The sequence below is a fragment of the Lithobates pipiens genome, unplaced genomic scaffold (genome assembly GCF_037356315.1).
Source record: "Lithobates pipiens isolate NorthernLeopardFrog02 unplaced genomic scaffold, aLitPip1_a1.2 Scaffold_18, whole genome shotgun sequence".
NCBI lineage: Eukaryota > Metazoa > Chordata > Amphibia > Anura > Ranidae > Lithobates > Lithobates pipiens.
The window spans coordinates 635,513,234-635,530,532 of record NW_027507758.1 but is presented as its reverse complement, the minus strand read 5'-3'; the positions used below and the strand labels follow the sequence as shown (position 1 = coordinate 635,530,532).

At 42.0% G+C, this 17,299-nt stretch overlaps 1 protein-coding gene across 1 annotated transcript in view; it reads right to left on the bottom strand.

Annotated features, from left to right (window-relative positions):
- The window catches only part of LOC143989319 (NACHT, LRR and PYD domains-containing protein 3-like), a 160,277-nt gene that overhangs the window by 87,949 nt on the left and 55,029 nt on the right, over positions 1-17,299 (bottom strand). Inside the window, exons 6-7 of the mRNA XM_077489406.1 lie at positions 15,479-15,634; positions 4,944-5,114 (exon numbers count right to left, since the gene is read on the bottom strand). Coding sequence (XP_077345532.1) covers positions 4,944-5,114; positions 15,479-15,634 — 327 coding nt within the window. The remainder of the gene's footprint in view (positions 1-4,943; positions 5,115-15,478; positions 15,635-17,299) is intronic.

The window sequence follows — 17,299 nt, the reverse complement described above, 5'->3', positions numbered from 1 at the left end:
ATGGTTTTTCAAAGGTATTTATACCCGACAATGGCTAAGTTAAAGTTGATTGGATTATTCGATTTCAGCTGTGGAACAGTGTGCTTGATGGAAAGGAATTGACTAGCCGCATGGTAAGGTGTATTGTCTATAACCGCCTCAATACTGGGCAATTTTCCCCTTCCTTCCCAAACAAATTTTCAGCTTTCTGTGCTCTTGCACTTTGAATGACAATTACTCAGTCATGCTACACTGTACACAAATGAAATTTTAATCATTTTGTTCACACAAATAGAGCTTTCTTTTGGTGCTATTTATTCACCACTGAGTTTTATTTTTTTAATTTTTGCAAGCGAAAAGAAATCCAATAAAATCTAATTTTATCATAAATTTAGGCCACAATGTATTCTGCTACATGTCTTTGATAAAAAAAAAAAAAATCCTGATAAGTGTATGATAATTGGTTTGTGTGAGAGTTATAGAATCTACAAGCTATGCTATATATCAGTGAAAATTGATCAATCCTGATGTACTGACAGCCTATCTCTTTTCTTCAGGCTCTAAAATATCAGGACAGTACAGATAGCCTCAAATGATCTATTTTTGTAAAGATGACAGTCCAAGGTATTTAGTAAGAGGCATAGTGATTTTTTTGAAGTTACATTTTTTTGCCCACAATAGTTCAGAAAATTCTGAATTTAATTTTTTTTTCACAAAATTGTTATTCAATTAGTTATTTCTCACACGTGGCATAGATAAACTTGAATTTACACCCCAAAATGTATTCTGTTACTCCTCCCGAGTATGGCAATACCACATGTTTGGGACTTTTTCACAGCCTGGCCACATACAGAGGCCCAGCATGCAGGGAGCACCATCAGGTGTTCTAAGGGCATAAATTACACATTTAGTTTTCTGACTACCTATCACATTTTTGAAGGCCCTGGAGCACCAGGACAATGAAATTACCCACAAAATTACCCCATTTTGCAAAGCAAAACATCCCAATATATAGTTTAGGAGACATACTGAGTCGTTTGAACATGTCATGTCAAAGAAAATGAAAATGTATTTTCTTTTACACAAAGTTGTCAATTTATAAGATATTTCTAACACAAAGCATGCGCATAGCAAAAATTAACCCCCAAAATATATTCTGCTACTCCTCCCGAGTATGGTGATACCATATTTTTGAGACTTTTACACAGCCTGGCCACATACAGAGGCCCAAAATGCACCATCAGGCATCCTAAAAGGTGTAAATTACACATTTCATTTCCTGAGTACCTGTCACATTTTTGAAGGCCCTGGAACACCAGGACAATGGAATTAGATGTGCCAGACGATCATGGACAGATGTGCCAGATGATCACGGACAGATGTGCCAGATTACAGACATATGTGCGCCAGATGATCATGGACAGATGTGCGCCAGATGATCACGGACAGATGTGCGCCAGATGATCACGGACAGATGTGCGCCAGATGATCACGGACACATGTGCGCCAGATGATCACAGACACATGTGCGCCAGACGTGCACCAGATGATCATGGACAGATGTATGCCAGATGATCATGGACAGATGTGCCAGATGACCACACACACACACACGTGTCAGATGATCACGGACACATGTGCGCAGATGATCACAGACACATATGCCAGATCATCATGGACATATGTGACAGATGATCATGAACACATGCGTGCCAGATGTGCGCATATGACCACGGAGAGATATGCGCAGATGATCCTGGACAGATGTGTGTCAAATATGCACCAGATGATCACGGACAGATGTGCCAGGTGATCATGGACAGATGTGACAGATGATCACAGACCGATGTTCAGTGGGACAGATGTTTAGTGGGACCGATATTTACTGGGACAGATGTGTGACTGGTGTTGGTGTTTTCACTATGTTGGGGACACTGGGGACACTAGCTGGGTGATCTGTAAAAAACAGCTCATACACACTGATTCCCAGTGCAGATCTGCTCTCTTCTTCTCACTGACTCTGTGTGAGGAGAAGCAGAGCCCATCGCCTGGCAGTGGCTCTTGGCTTACACTACATGACGGCTGTGACTGGACACAGCCGTCATGTGATCAGGAGGGCCAATCACAGAGCCCTCCTGCCGAGTGACATTGCCCTGTCTCTGGGGGACATGGGCACATTGGGATTGCGCTGCTCCGCAATCCCACTTCCTGTGATGTCCCCCCACAGGCTGTTTACATCACATGATGGCCGTGATTGGACACAGCCATCATGAGATCAGGAGGGCAAATCGCAGAGCCCTCCTGCCGATGCCCGGGGGACACGCATGCATCGGGATCAAGCGGCCGCATGCCCTCTCCTTCCGAAGGGGATAATATGCAAAATGTTGTCCGCAGTTTAAGCTGCAAAAGCTTTGTGTACTTATGGAAAAATAGGTAGATTGTCTTGAGAGGTGGTAGGCACAGTGTACTGACCTTGGGTGAGGGAACAGTTGCTGTGACTGGGAGCTGAGGTTTTGGGACAACGTGTAAGGAATATGATGCAACCAAGTGTCTCCTGCTGCTACCGCCTTCACTTCACAGAAAGTAATGCATTGCTGAGAGATTGTGCTGACAAAGAAAGTTAACCAGCCATCTCTGAGAAATGTATGAATTGCTTAGCTGTCTGGCGGTTGTTTAAGCCCCTGCACACATGGTCGGAGATTTCCACAACCAAATCCGTAGGATTTTGCCCGTCGGATTTTGTCCGTCGGATCTTGTCCGAAACTGTTGCATACACACGGTCGGACAAAGTTGGCGAAAAAATCCAATCTTTCAGAACGTGATGACGTAATTTCGTTACGATGGGACTACATTCAGGCTAGTAGCCAATAGCTTTGATGTAGGAATTTGATCTGAGCATGTGTGGCACTTTGTCCGATCAAAATTCTCTACATATGATCGGAGTATGTCCGATCGGCCCAGTTGGTTGGGAAATATTTCCAACATGTTGGAAAATTGGGTCCGACGGATATTCCGACGGAATCAGTCCGATGCATACCACACACAGTCGGATTATCCGACGACACGGTCCGATAGGACACATTCCGACGGATTCTCCGACCGTGTGTACAAGGGCTAAGACTCACCTGTTTGAAAAAGTTTTATAAGCAGAAGTCGGAAAAGTATGTTGTAATGCAGACAGCTTGTACAGTATACTGTACATGTTTGATTCACAAACTGGTATACATGTATGATTTATGATTCACAAACTGGTTTACATGTACAGTATGATGTATGATTCACAAACTGTCTTGTATAACACAGCTCTATAAGACAACATTGAGGTATTGTTGCCTCGTTGGCTGCAGGATGGTGTACTGTACATCCTAACAAAAATGACAGTTTTCCTTTAGATTGATCAAAACCATATAATATGAAGTCAAACCTAAACACTTTCAATTTGTATGCAATCAGGCAGGCACTTACATTACATAGTTGAAGGTAAGTGTGCATTTGACACAATTCCCCATAAACGTTTACTGTACAAAATAAGGTCCGTTGGCATGGACCATAGGAGGAGTACATGGATTGAAAACTGGCTACAAGGGCGAGCTCAGAGGGTGGCGATAAATGGGGAGTACTAGGAATGGTCAGGGGTGGGTAGTGGGGTCCCCCAAGGCTCTGTGCTGGGACTAATTCTATTTAATTTGTTCATAAACGACCTGGAGGATGGGGTAAACAGTTCTGTATTTGCAGATGATATTAAGCTAAGCAGGGCAATAACTTCACCGCAGGATGTGGAAACCTTGCAAAAAGATCTGAACAAATTAATGGGATGGACAACTACATGGCAAATGAGGTTCAATGTAGAAAAATTTTAAATAATGCATTTGGGTGGCAAAAATATCAAAGCAATCTATACACTGGGAGAGGGGGGGGACCTCTGGGGGAATCTAGCATGGAAATGGACCTGGGGGTCCTAGTAGATGATAGGCTCAGCAATGGCATGCAATGCCAAGCTGCTGCTAACAAAGCAAACAGAATATTGGCATGCATTAAAAAGGGAATCAACTCCAGAGATAAAACGATAATTCTCCCGCTTTACAAGACTCTGGTCTGGCCGCACCTGGAATATGCTGTTCAGTTCTGGGCACCAGTCCTCAGGAAGGATGTACTAGAAATGGAGCGAATACAAAGAAGGGCAGCAAAGCCAATAAAGGGTCTGGAGGACATTAGTTATGAGGAAAGGTTGTGAGCACTGAACTTATTCTCTCTGGAGAAGAGACGATTGAGAGGGGATATGATTTCAATATACAAATACCATACTGGTGACCCCATAATAGGGATAAAACTTTTTTTTGCAGAAGGGAATTTAAGAAGACTAGTGGCCACTCATTAAAATGAGAAGAAAAGAGGTTTAACCTTAAATTACATAGAGGGTTCTTTACTGTAAGCCCTTGTACACACGGTCGGACATTCCGACGGAAAATGTCAGATCGGACCGTGTTGTCGGATAATCCGACTGTGTGTGGGCTCCATCGGACTGTTTCCATCAGAATATCCGACGGTCAAAGTTTTAGAGCTGGGCTATAAAACTTTACGACAACATGATCCGATCGGACTTTGTCCGATTGTGTGTAGAGAATTCCAATTGGACAAAGTGCCACGCATGCTCAGATCAAATTCCTAGACCAAAGCTATTGGCTACTAACCTGAACGTAGTCCCGTCGTAACGAAATAACGTTGTCACGTTACGTACGATCGGATTTTCCGACAACTTTGTCCGACCGTGTGTATGCAACACAAGTTTCGGACAAATTTCGACGGATTTTGTTGTAGGAATGTCCGATCGTGTGTACAAGGGCTTAGAGCGGCAAAGATGTGGAATTCCCTTCCACAGGCGGTGGTATCAGGGGGGGGGGGGCATTGATAGTTGTGTCTATAATATATATAATATATGGCCATCTGTATAGTATAGTCCTCACCTCAGATCCTGCAGAGAACAGCCCGGATGTCCGAGTCCCACACACAAATGTTTTACTCCAGAGTCCTGCAGATTGTTGTATGACAATTCCAGTCTGGTCAGAGACTTGTTTGTAAAAAGAACAGAATGGAAAACCTCCCAGCAAGTAGAAGTCACACCACATCGATACAGACTGCAGACAAATACAGACACAAATTATACATCAAATTAAGTAGAAAGACATTTAGTGGTTAAAAAAAAAAAAGGCTAAAAAGGGTGCTTTGCACATGGTTTATTGTTTTGCCACTTATGCTTATTTCTTTCTACCTTCCTTTTCTTGGTGGATCATTAATTTGAAAACAAAGATTTGGCAAAAATAAGAGTGATTTGCATCTACAGTCAATCACATGGCCATTACTGAACCAGAAAACGAACCCATGGAAAGCATTGTTTCAGTTTCATGGGTGTCATCATCAAGGGTGATAGATATGTTTACCCCATGTAGATACTGCTGATGGAAAGACTTTATAGAAATGTTCCCTGGGAAATATATAAAAATAACCATCTACAAATGGATAGACGACGTCTGGGTAATGTTATGGTTTACATACGGACCTGAAATTAACCACTTGCCGACCGTATACCTTACATACACAGCGGCAAGGTGTCTCTGCTGCGCCATATTACGTACCTAGTATGTGTTCTGACACTCCCAGGTAGGGCACGCACATGCACACTGCTGGTGGCCCGCTGTAATTAAAACACAGCAGCAGCTGATCTGTGGGTATGGTGGAATCAAATTTTTGCCAGCACTCGCTGATCATTAGGCAGAGAGCAAGAACGGTGGTCTTCCTATGTAAACAAGACAGATTGCTGTTCTGACAGGAGGGAAGGCATGGATTTTGTGTCTCTGCAAAGCAGGGACATGGATCCACGTCTTCCCCTAGTAAAAGCACCTCCCACAGTACACTAAAACACTGACTAGGAACTCTTTGATTGCCCTTGATTTGAATCCATTCCCAGCCAGTGTCATTAGTACAGTGGCAGTGCATATTTTTAACACTAATAACTGTATTATTGCAGTCCCGCTATAAGTCGCTGATCGCCTCCATTACTAGTAAAAAAAATAGAAATATCCCATAGTTTGTAGACTCTATATCAGCTGGAAGAGAACACCCAATAAGAGGACAGTATGCGTCCGGACTAAACTACATGGCATGTTCACCAATGCCAGGAGTCTGGTGGACAAGGTGGGAGAACTAGAGCTGCTATTGTACGAGGAGGTTTTCGATTTTAGGGGAATTTCAGAGACATGGTTACACAGCTCTAATGATTGGCTGGCAACCATTCAAGGGTATTCACTATATTGCAGAGTTAGGGAGGGTAATAAAGGGGGAGGGGTATGCCTGTATATCAAAAACGATGTACAAATGAATGTGAGGGACAACATCACTAATGGAGCAAGGGGGGAGGTGGAATCCTTATTGGTAGAGCTACAAAGGGAGGAAACCAAGGAGAAAGTAATACTGGGAGTATGCTAGAAGCCCCCCAACCAAAGGGAGGAGGGGGAGGTAGATCTCCTATCACAGTTTGGAATGGCGGCAAGGATGGGAAGTGTCATCATAATAGGGGATTTTAATTATCAAGACAGACTGGGCAGAACCATGCATTAGTCTAAAGCTCAACATTTCCTAAATGTCTTGCAGGACAATTTCTTGGGTCCGATGTTAAATGCACCAACAAGAAACAAAGCATTACCAGACCTACTGATTACCAACTATACAGACCTGATCACGGATGTGGAATTACAGGGCAATTTAGGAAACAGCGATCACAGGTCAATTCTTTTTAGTATAAATCACACAAATAGGAAACATAAGCACAATACATAGACACTGAATTTCAAAAGAGCCAACTTCGTAAACTACAAACCTTGCTAGAAGGTATAAATTGGGATACAATCTTAGAAACAAAGAACACGGAGGAAAAACATGTGTGTTTTAAGAGCATATTAAATAAGGATATTAGTGAGTGCATTTCAATGGGAATTTTTTTCTAAAAGAGCTAATAAAAGTCCTGGATGGCTTAACTCCAAAGTAAAAATGCATATAAAAGCAAAGGAGAAGGCCTTCAAAAAATGTAAGGCTGAGGGATCATCATCAGCATTCCAAGTTTACAAAGTATGCAACAAGAAATGTAAGGGAGTAATTAGGGTGGCTAAGATAGAACACGAAAGGCACATAGCAGAGGAGAGTAAAAAAAATCCAAAGAAGTTCTTTAAGTATATAAATAGTAAAAGAGGGACGTCAGATGATATTGGCCCCATAAAGAATGATGAAGGGAATCTAGTTACAAAGGATGGAGAGATGGTGAAGGTATTGAATTTATTCTTCTCCTCAGTCTTCACGAGGCAAACGGGTGGCTTCAGTAACCAACACTGCAAGGTAAATTTTCCTCATCCTGCTTCTAACTAATACACTGTTTTACTTCCTCCATCAGCTCATCCCCCACAGCTATTTCACTTTTGTATCAATTGACCCTCCCTTTGTAGATTGTAAGCTCTAATGAGCAGAGCCCTCTGATTCCTCGTGTACCAAATTGTAATTTAACTGTAATGTCTGCCTTTATTTTGTTAAGCGTTGCGCAAACTGTTGGTGCTAAATCAATCCTGTATAATAATAATAATAATAATGACATGTCACAGGAAGCACTTTCATGGCTAACAGAGGATAGAATTAGGAATAGACTTGAAAAACTTAACATTAATAAGTCACTGGTACCAGATGGCTTGTAAGTAATTGCCAGACCATTATTCATAATTTTTATGAACAGTCTACTGACTGGAACGGTACCAGCTGATTGGATAAAAGCCAATGTAGTACCAATATTTAAAAAAGGACCAAAATACATCCCTGGGAACTAAAGACCAGTTAGCCTAACATCAATAGTATGCAAGCTCGTGGAAGGGGATTATAAGGGACTATATACAACATTTTAGTAATGAAATTGGTATCATTGGCAGTAATCAGCATGAATTCATGAAAAATCGTTTTTGCCAAACAAATCTACTAACCTATGAGGAGGTGAGCTGCCATCTAGATAAAGGAAGGCCTGATGATGGTGTATCTGGATTTTGCAAAGGTATTCAATACAGTTCTCCATAAACGTTTACTGTACAAAGTAAGGTCCGTTGGCATGGACCATAGGGTGAGTACATGGATTGAAAACTGGGTACAGGGGCAAGTTCAGAGGGCAGTGATAAATAGGGAGTACTCGGAATGGTCTGGGTAGAAAGTGGGGTCCCCCAGGGTTCTGTCCTGGGACCAATCCCATTTAATTTATTCATAAACGACCTGGAGGATGGGGTAAACAGCTCAATCTCTGTATTTTGAGGATGATACTAAGCTAAGTAGGGCAATAACTTCTCCACAGGATGTGGAAATGTGCAAGATCTGAACAAATTAATGGGGTGGGCAACTACATGTCAAATGAGATTTAATGTGGAAAAATGTAAAATAATGCATATGGGTGGCAAAAATATGAATGCAATCTACTCCTTAGGGGGAGAACCTCTGGGGAAATCTAGGATGGAAAAGGACCTGGGGGTCCTAGAAGATGATGAGATGCATGCAATGCCAAGCTGCTGCAAGCAAAGCTAACAGAATATTGGCATGCATTAGAAAGGGAACTAACTCGAGAGATAGAACGATAAATTTTCCCACTCTACAAGACTCTGGTCTGGCCATCCAGTTCTGGGCACCAGTCCTCAGGAAGGATGTACTGGAAATGGAGCGAGTACAAAGAAGGGCAACAAAGCTGATAAAGGGTCTGGAGGATATTAGTTATGAGGAAAGGTTGCGAGCACTGAACTTATTGTCTCTGGAGAAGAGATGCTTGAGAGGGGATATGATTTCAATATACAAATACCGTACTGGTGACCCCACAATAGGGATAAAACTTTTCAGCGAAAGGGAAATTAAAAAGACGTGCGGCCATTCACTAAAATTAGAAGAGAAGCAGTTTAAAGAGGAAGTAAACCCTGATGGGTTTACTTCCTCTTTTTTTCCCTGCAAAGGTAAAGCATAATGGACTACTATGCATCGCATAGTAGCTCATTATGTGTCACTTACCTGACACAGGAGCCAGCGAAGTCGCTGCTGTCCCCTGTAGTCCGCCGCATCCATCTTGCTGGTGGCGTCTCGCAGCTCCGCCGAATGGCAGCGGCGAAGCCGCGATGACGTCACTCCCGCGCATGCGCACGGGAGTCGCGTCTCGCAGCTCCGCCGCTGTCATTCAGCGAAGTCGCGATGACGTCACTCCCGCGCATGCGCACGGGAGTCGACAAATTAGGCAACTCCATTCTTGGACTTGCCGCGTTTAGTGCGCCTGCGCGCCGCTGTCTACGGCGCATGCGCCGTAGACAGCGGTGCCCATTTTCGGGCAAATATCTCCTAAACCATATAGGTTTAGGAGATATTGCTTGGACCTACAGGTAAGCCTTAATCTAGGCTTACCTGTAGGTCAAAGTGGTTTGTAAGGGTTTACAACCACTTTAACCTTAAACTGCATAGAGGGTTCTTTACTGTAAGAGTGGTAGGAATGCGGAATTCTCTTCCACGGGCAGTGGTTTCAGCAGGGAGCTGAAATTCTAATTCGATAATTAAAAAAAACTATTAGATAAGCACCCAAACGACCACAGCATACAGGGATATACAATGTAATACTGACATATAATCACACAAAGAGGTTGGACTTGATGGACTTGTGTCTTTTTTCAACCTCACCTACTATGTAACTATAACTTTTGTGCAAACAAATATATCAGTCAATTAATCTATGCTTTTTGGGATTTCTTTATCCAAAAATATGTAGCAGAATACATATTGGCCTTAATTGATGAACACATTTGATTGTTTAAACAACTTAAGATACACTCTCAATGACCTCCCAATTGGTGTATCATCACAGCGCTCATACACCCCCTCCCTCCAGCTGCCACTTAAAAAATTGAATGTGTCTATCAGAAGGTGGAAAGAAGGCAAATCTATCACTTGAAATGCAAACAAAGGCACCTAGTGGCGCTAAACAAAATCCACACTGTTAAATAGCAGTGTGCTATAATACCCAACGTGAAAAAAATGTGCATAAAGAAAAAATGATTAACAATACAATGAATAGCAGAAAAAATGACAATCAAACAAAAAAAAGAAAAAAAAGGAATATGCAATCAGAAAAATTGTACAAATCACACAAATAGTACTACTGTGAGTAAGTGACAACGTGAAAAATAAAACAATGAATACAAAGACAAATAGTGCTCTAAAAAATGTGTGGTTCCAAAGTGAGTTCAATTAATCTTCAATCAAGGAAAATTGATGAAAAAGCAGTAATCCTAATGGTGGCAATAGTTCAAAAATTGATTAATTCAAACTAAACATTCTGTAGCCAAGTGTCCATCAAGCGTAAAGCCTCCACCGCACCCTTGGTGCTCGTGCCCCCCTTGTATAGAAAACTCACCAAAGGTATTGCCCAGCACTCTCGTGTCAGGCAAAAGCGCTTATAGTGTGTGCAGATGATGATTATTTTCTCCAAACCACTTCTTATGAGAACTTCGCAGGCAGAGGATAATCACTTATTATCTCAGAATTACCTCAAGGAGACAAAAGGAAACTTCCCATAGTGTAATGATGTAAAACTAGTTTAATAAACGTAAAAGTTTAAAATCACACTCACATGGGTCCAATTAAAAACAGGCACTTCAAAAAGACAATCCACTGGTCAATTCAAAGGTTCTCCCCTCATAAACATTGGTGAGTATGCTGGATGCAGGCTAGGAAGTGTCACATAGCACCGTCTCTATACAAGGTATCTGTGTGGTACCTGACAGCAGATATCTCAAATCGAAAACAGCGCCAAAAACCGTCCTTCAATCTGTATGTTCTCCTCCCTCCGCCTTCTATCAGCTTGATTACTGTGTGTGCTGGTCGCCGTATAGCCACGCCCCCGACATGTTTCGTCCAATGGACTTCCTCATGGGTCAATCCCCCCGTGTGTAGCCTCCGGCATACTTTTTTGACCCGAAAGTACGGCGGACTTAGAAAGTAGTTTTACACTCCAATCTTCCCGCCGGACTTGCATTTTGGCGGACAATCCGGCCGTGTGTATGCAAGTCCGCCGTACTTTTGAAATGAACGGACTTTTCCCGCCCGGAGTGTGTGGGCGAGTCCTCCACGTGTGTGGGCGAGTCTGTTCATTTCAAAAGTAGGGCGGATAGTACGGCGGACTTGGTACACCGTATTAGTCCGCTGAAAAAGTGCCATGTGTGGGCAAGTAGCCCGTTCGGAAAGTCCAACGGACAGTCTGGTGGGAAGTCCGCCAGACTAAGTACGTCGGACAGACGGCTACGCGTGTACGCGGCTAAAGTAATACAGTGCTGTATCGCAAAAAATGGCCTGGTCGTGAAGGGGGGTAAATCTTCCGGTCAAGTGGTTAATGTCCTCCACACCAGAGGTTGGGTCACATGGATTTTGCTGAACAAGAACACATAATGTCCATGGATAGACACACTTGAAATGATAATTTAATTGTGTCTCCATCGTGCAGAAAATATGAAAATAGTAATAGTAGGTGAGGAGAGTCTGGTGAGGTCTTATGCTGCATACACACGGTCGGACATTCCAACAACAAAACCGTGGATTTTTTTCCGACAGATGTTGGCTCAAACTTGTCTTGCATACACACTGTCACAGAAATGTTGTTAGAAATTCCGAACGTCAAGAACGCAGTGACGTACGTACGAAGAGCCGAGAAAAAGGAAGTTCAATAGCCAGTGCGGCTTCTTCTGCTTGATTCAGAGCATGCGTGGAATTTTGTGCGACGGACTTGTGTACACATGATCTGACGTTTCGACAAGTTTTGTTGTCAGAAAATTTGAGAACCTGTTCTCAAACAATTGTGTGGGGAAATTCCAACAGCAAATGTTATATATTTTGAGATACGGCACATGCAACGTTGTACCCAAACAAAATTTATGTCCTTTTTTTCCCACAAATAGAGCTTTCTTTTGATGGTATTTGATCATTTCTGCTGTTTTTATTTTTTGCGCTATAAACAAAAAAAGAGCGACAATTGTGAAAGAAAACATAATATTTTGTACTTTTTGCACATTTTTTTCCTCAGTTTAGGCCGATCTGTATTCTTCTACATATTTTTGGTAATAAAAATCACAATAAGCATATATTGATTGGTTTGTGCAAAAGTTATAGCATCTACAAAATATGGGAAAGATTTATGGCATTTTTATTATTATTATTTTTTCACTAGTAATGGCAGTGATCAACGATTTTTATCGGGGCTGCAACATTATGGCGGACAGGACAGATCGGACACTTTTGACATATTTTTGGGACCATTGGCACTTATACAGCGATCAGTGCTATAAAGATTCACTGATTACTGTGTAAATGTCACTGGCAGGGAGGGGGTTAATACTAGGGGGTGATCAAGGGGTTACCTGTGTTCCTTAGGGAGTGATTCTAACTGTGGGGGGGGGGGGGGACTGACTGGGTGAGGAGAGTGATCGTTGTTCATACTTAGTATGAAAAACAGATCGCTCTCCTCACCCCTGAAAGCACGGAGATCTGTCTGTTTACATTGACAGCTCTCTGTTCGGTCTCTGTGTGGAGCAATCGCAGGTGCATGCACATTGGCTCCGGCGTCGCACCCCGGGCGCCGGCCTAGTGGTCAAAAGGTGAATCGACGTACAGTTACGTCGGTTCGCCAAAGGGAGCCAACCTGCCACGGTACGACTGGGTACAAAGGGTTTAATAGACAGTAATAGTAGGTGATGAGAGACGGGTGAGATCTTATTCTGAAGGTACACAGGACATTAACAGACAGTAATAGTAGGTGAGGACAGTCCGGTGAAATCTTATTACAAAGCAACCAACCGTCCTTCTATTCAGAGCTAGTATTCTCCATAAGGAGAGCCTGCACTGTGTCCGTTACTGCCAAACTGACAGTAAAACACCTCCTGCTTCCACCGGAGAGCTTTGCAAACAAATTCAGGCTTATTTTCCTCTATAAAGATGGCCTCCAACCAAGCCTCGCTGACATACTTCCAGTCCATACTGCGCATGTGTTCGCCCAACTACTCTGAGCATCCGATTCTACTACAAACCAAAAAAAAAAAAATCCCCAATGCTCTTTGGAACAGAGAAACAATACAAAGTGCTCCTGCAGTCTCAAAATGCAGGAAGACTAACAGACTGCTCATAAGTTTATCAGAAGCAACAAGGGACAAAGAACACAACTCTGTCCCTGGCAGCCTAACCATAATCCACACCAAAGGACCCCCCACTGTAAAAAACAAACACTCACCTATTTCCTGCTGCATGATCCTGTAACAAGGATCCAGCCTTCAGTTATTACAGCTGGCTCTGTCGCTCTAGGCCCTGAAGAACTTTGCCCTCCTTCCATTCCAGGCCCCCTGCCCTGGACCTGTGCAGCACCCTACTGGAACACCTTGGTCAATACCAAACTGCGCAGGTTCCAAAAAAAGCAGGTACCAGTGGCAAAAGGTCACAATACAGGCAATTGAAAATGATGTGTCCATTGTTGTGGAGCCCAGATACTATCTAATGCCGCGTACATACGATCGGACATTCCGACAACAAAATCCTGGATTTATTTCCGACGGATGTTGGCTCAAGCTTGTCTTGCATACACACGATAACACACATGTTGTTGGAAATTCCGAACCTCAAGAACGTGGTGACGTATGACGAACCAAGAAAAATTAAGTTCAATAGACAGGGCGGGTCTTCTGCTTGATTCCGTGCGTGCGTGGAATTTTGTGCGTCGGAATTGTCTACACACGCTCGGAATTTATGACAATGGATTTTGAGAACCAGCTCTCAAATTTTTGTTGTCGGAAATTCTGACAACAAATGTCCATGGAGCCTACATGGTTGGAATTTCCAACAACAAGCTCACATCGAACATTTGTTGTCAGAAATTCTGATCATGTGTATGCGGCATTAGAGTCCCAGCTATAGGAATGGATCCGACTAACCTATTGATCCCTGCTGGAATCACTTGGGAATCTGGTATCACCATACAGGGGGATGTACTTCAGTGACCATCACCTCAAAGACACAGATGAAAAAACGGAGGTACTTCCTGTATGAGAGGGGTTATATTGGGGAGGAATTCCTGTCTGTTTCTGCCAGTGTCTTTTCACCTATTGGTGGTACATAACCCAGGTAGTCATGATTTATAGCCTGCTCTGTGTCCCATGATGTATGAAAAAGAAAATCCTATTTTTATGAAAATATGATATATTTAACAACAATTTCATCTTCATTTCATACCCTTTCATACCTATAATATATATATTTTTTTCTATGTTTACCTACCTGTCAGTGACCAGATATGAACCTGGAATGCTGGACAACTCCCTGGACAATTCCTTGAATGATCTTGCCTTGAACCTTGTTTGTCTTGAACCCTGAAGTCTTTGCCCTTCCTATGAACTTGCTATTAAAGCCATGCCTTTGCACTTCCTGTTTGCCAGATTATTGTTCACCCTCCAGCCAATATTTTTCCAGTGAGTCCTGATGCATTCTGTATCTTCACTTGCTACAAACCCTTGGATTTTTCCTCAACTACACTTCTGCTTGATCATAACCTTCAACCACTCATTACTGACCTTTGGCTTGTTTACTGACTAGGCTCCTACTTATCCCTACCTGCTATATCTGCTACTGGACCCCGGCTTGATCACCTCCTGGTGGGGTGATCCTGAGGATCGTGACCTGCTAACTAACACACAGCAAAACCCATCTCCACCATTAGGAGCTCTGGTGAACACTGGTTAGTGCTTAGACCCCACTGGTAAGCCTGAATCATCCACCGGGGTGACCTGCTTCTGTACTTGCCTAGATGGTCGGTGGGTGCCTCACTACTTCTATAGCTACTGGTCTCTAAGTCTGACTTTAGATTGTGACACTACATTTCCTTCTGTACAAATCATGGTGTGTACAGAGCTCAGGAGCTCAAGCTGTGATTTACACCCTCTCTGTGACCCTCTCTGTTTGCTCTACTCAGATGGCTCAGTCTCAAGCTTTAGTTACCAAGGGAGATGCAAACATATTTTGAAGGTCTGTATTTAGGAACCAATGGTGCTCTGTGTCACCAGATTATGGGCATATCTACCTTTTAAGATGAGGATTTTATATAAAGGGTAAAAAAAAAAAAAAAACAATTTAAGACAACAAATAAAATATATAAACCAAGTCAATCAATCAACTAATCACTAAATCTGAGCCAATACCATTTTCTTTACAGTTCCAAAAAACTCAAGGGAAGTCTTTAAAGAGGACTTCATGACCCCCAAGTGAGAGATTACTTGATAGAGGGGAGAAGGGGACAGGTGATGGGAAATGCTACATCGGTGAGGATGGAAGACAACCGGAGCTTTAAGAAAACACTTAGAAATGGGAACAATTGCAAGATATCACATTTTCTGATCACTGCAGGATCACAGATTTTTCTTACGCTAAATCCTTAATTTTACTCTCTGGATTAATAAGAAAGGAAAGATTGGCAGGATCCATTTTATCTTCTAAAGAGGAGGATCCTTCTTCATCTTCTGGTTTCTCCTCTCCCAGATAGCTTTCACCACATTTACTATGAAATTTACACCTTATAAACCTAAAAGAAAACAATGACATAAAATGAACATCAAGAATATTACTATTGACAGCAAGAACAATGTAACAACCAGCATTTAAATTAGATGTGAATCCAAACCAGGTCATAATAATGTAGCACTACCCTAATGAGGGTCGCTTAAACAATCTGTACCCCACTGGCTATGGGATTACCCTAACCTTGCAAATCCTCTGACACCTCTTATGCCCTGTACACACAGTTGGAAATTCTGACGGAAAAGGTCCGATCGGATTATGTTATAGGAAAATCCGATCGTGTGTGGGCTTTATCTGACTTTTTACATCGGAAAAGATCTAAAATTTTCCCGACAACAAAATCCGATCTTTTTCCGATCGTTTGTAGAGAATTCCGATGGACACGCATGCTCAGATTAAATTACGAGACCAAAACTATTGGTTACTAGCCTCCATGTAGAAATGGGCAGTAACACCCCAATAAAGGGTCAGAGGGCGCTGATCACCCCTGGTGCATTAAAAACAAAAAAGAGAAAATATCCCCAAAATGGGTTTTTTTACAGCAAAGATTACCTGTGAATGTTAATAATTGTGTATAATGAATACCGACATAAAACGGGTAGTAAATAATATAAATATTTTATTAATAAAAAAAGAGGATTAGACAGGCAACACGAGGGTCAGGGACTGAGCTCCACTGAATAAGTTAAAATGTATAAAATTACATGTGCATACAATGTATGTGGCACTTGAACCTTATTGTAACTGTAATTGCAATAAAGGATGGATAATATAGACCCTTTACGCGTTTCGACCCTCTTGGGGGTCTTCTTCAGAAGGTTTTTATCTATCATAAAAAGAAAGACAAACATAAATATATATCCATACATAGTATACTGTGATACACTAAAAATAATCTGCTGTAAGCAGAGTATACATCAAACATTGCATGGTTACATGGTTAGTAGATGATTATTAGGTGATTAATAGACATCGTGAATAAATAAATACCTATATAATCCACATAGAAAGTCCTCTTTAAAGCATGGAGTCCACCACTTCTCCCATGTCCTTCAAAGATGTGCCCTCTAAACCTCTATGGCTGGAAAGAGTCGCTGTGCTCAACCAGAAGAGGGAGCGGGAAACCGGAGTCCAACAGATAATGGCTTACAAGGGATCACACCACTATTGCCGCCTCCAATATACAATATAGTGGAGGGGAATATGGGTGTAGGTAGACTGGGATCAAGGGAAGCAACCTATAATAAAGAATAAAATGTAAAAAGAGAAAAGGGAATATAAGATATATATATATATATATATATATATATATATATATATATAGGAGGATCCCTATTACAGGGATACCACTTCTATAGAAGAGGACAGAGAGTGTATCCAGATACGAAGGGATATATGAGTATGCAGTAAAACATACTGATTAGAGATGAAGTGCTAATGGTGGGGTGAAAAATATAGACGAGATAGCAGTTAAGATCCATAAACGTGAGTGCATGCGGGCGAACCACAATAGTATACTACAACAACACGTGAAGAAAAAGGAAAAATAGGAATGGGTGAAGAAAACGTTTTCTTCACCCATTCCTATTTTTCCTTTTTCTTCACGTGTTGTTGTAGTATACTATTGTGGTTCGCCCGCATGCACTCACGTTTATGGATCTTAACTGCT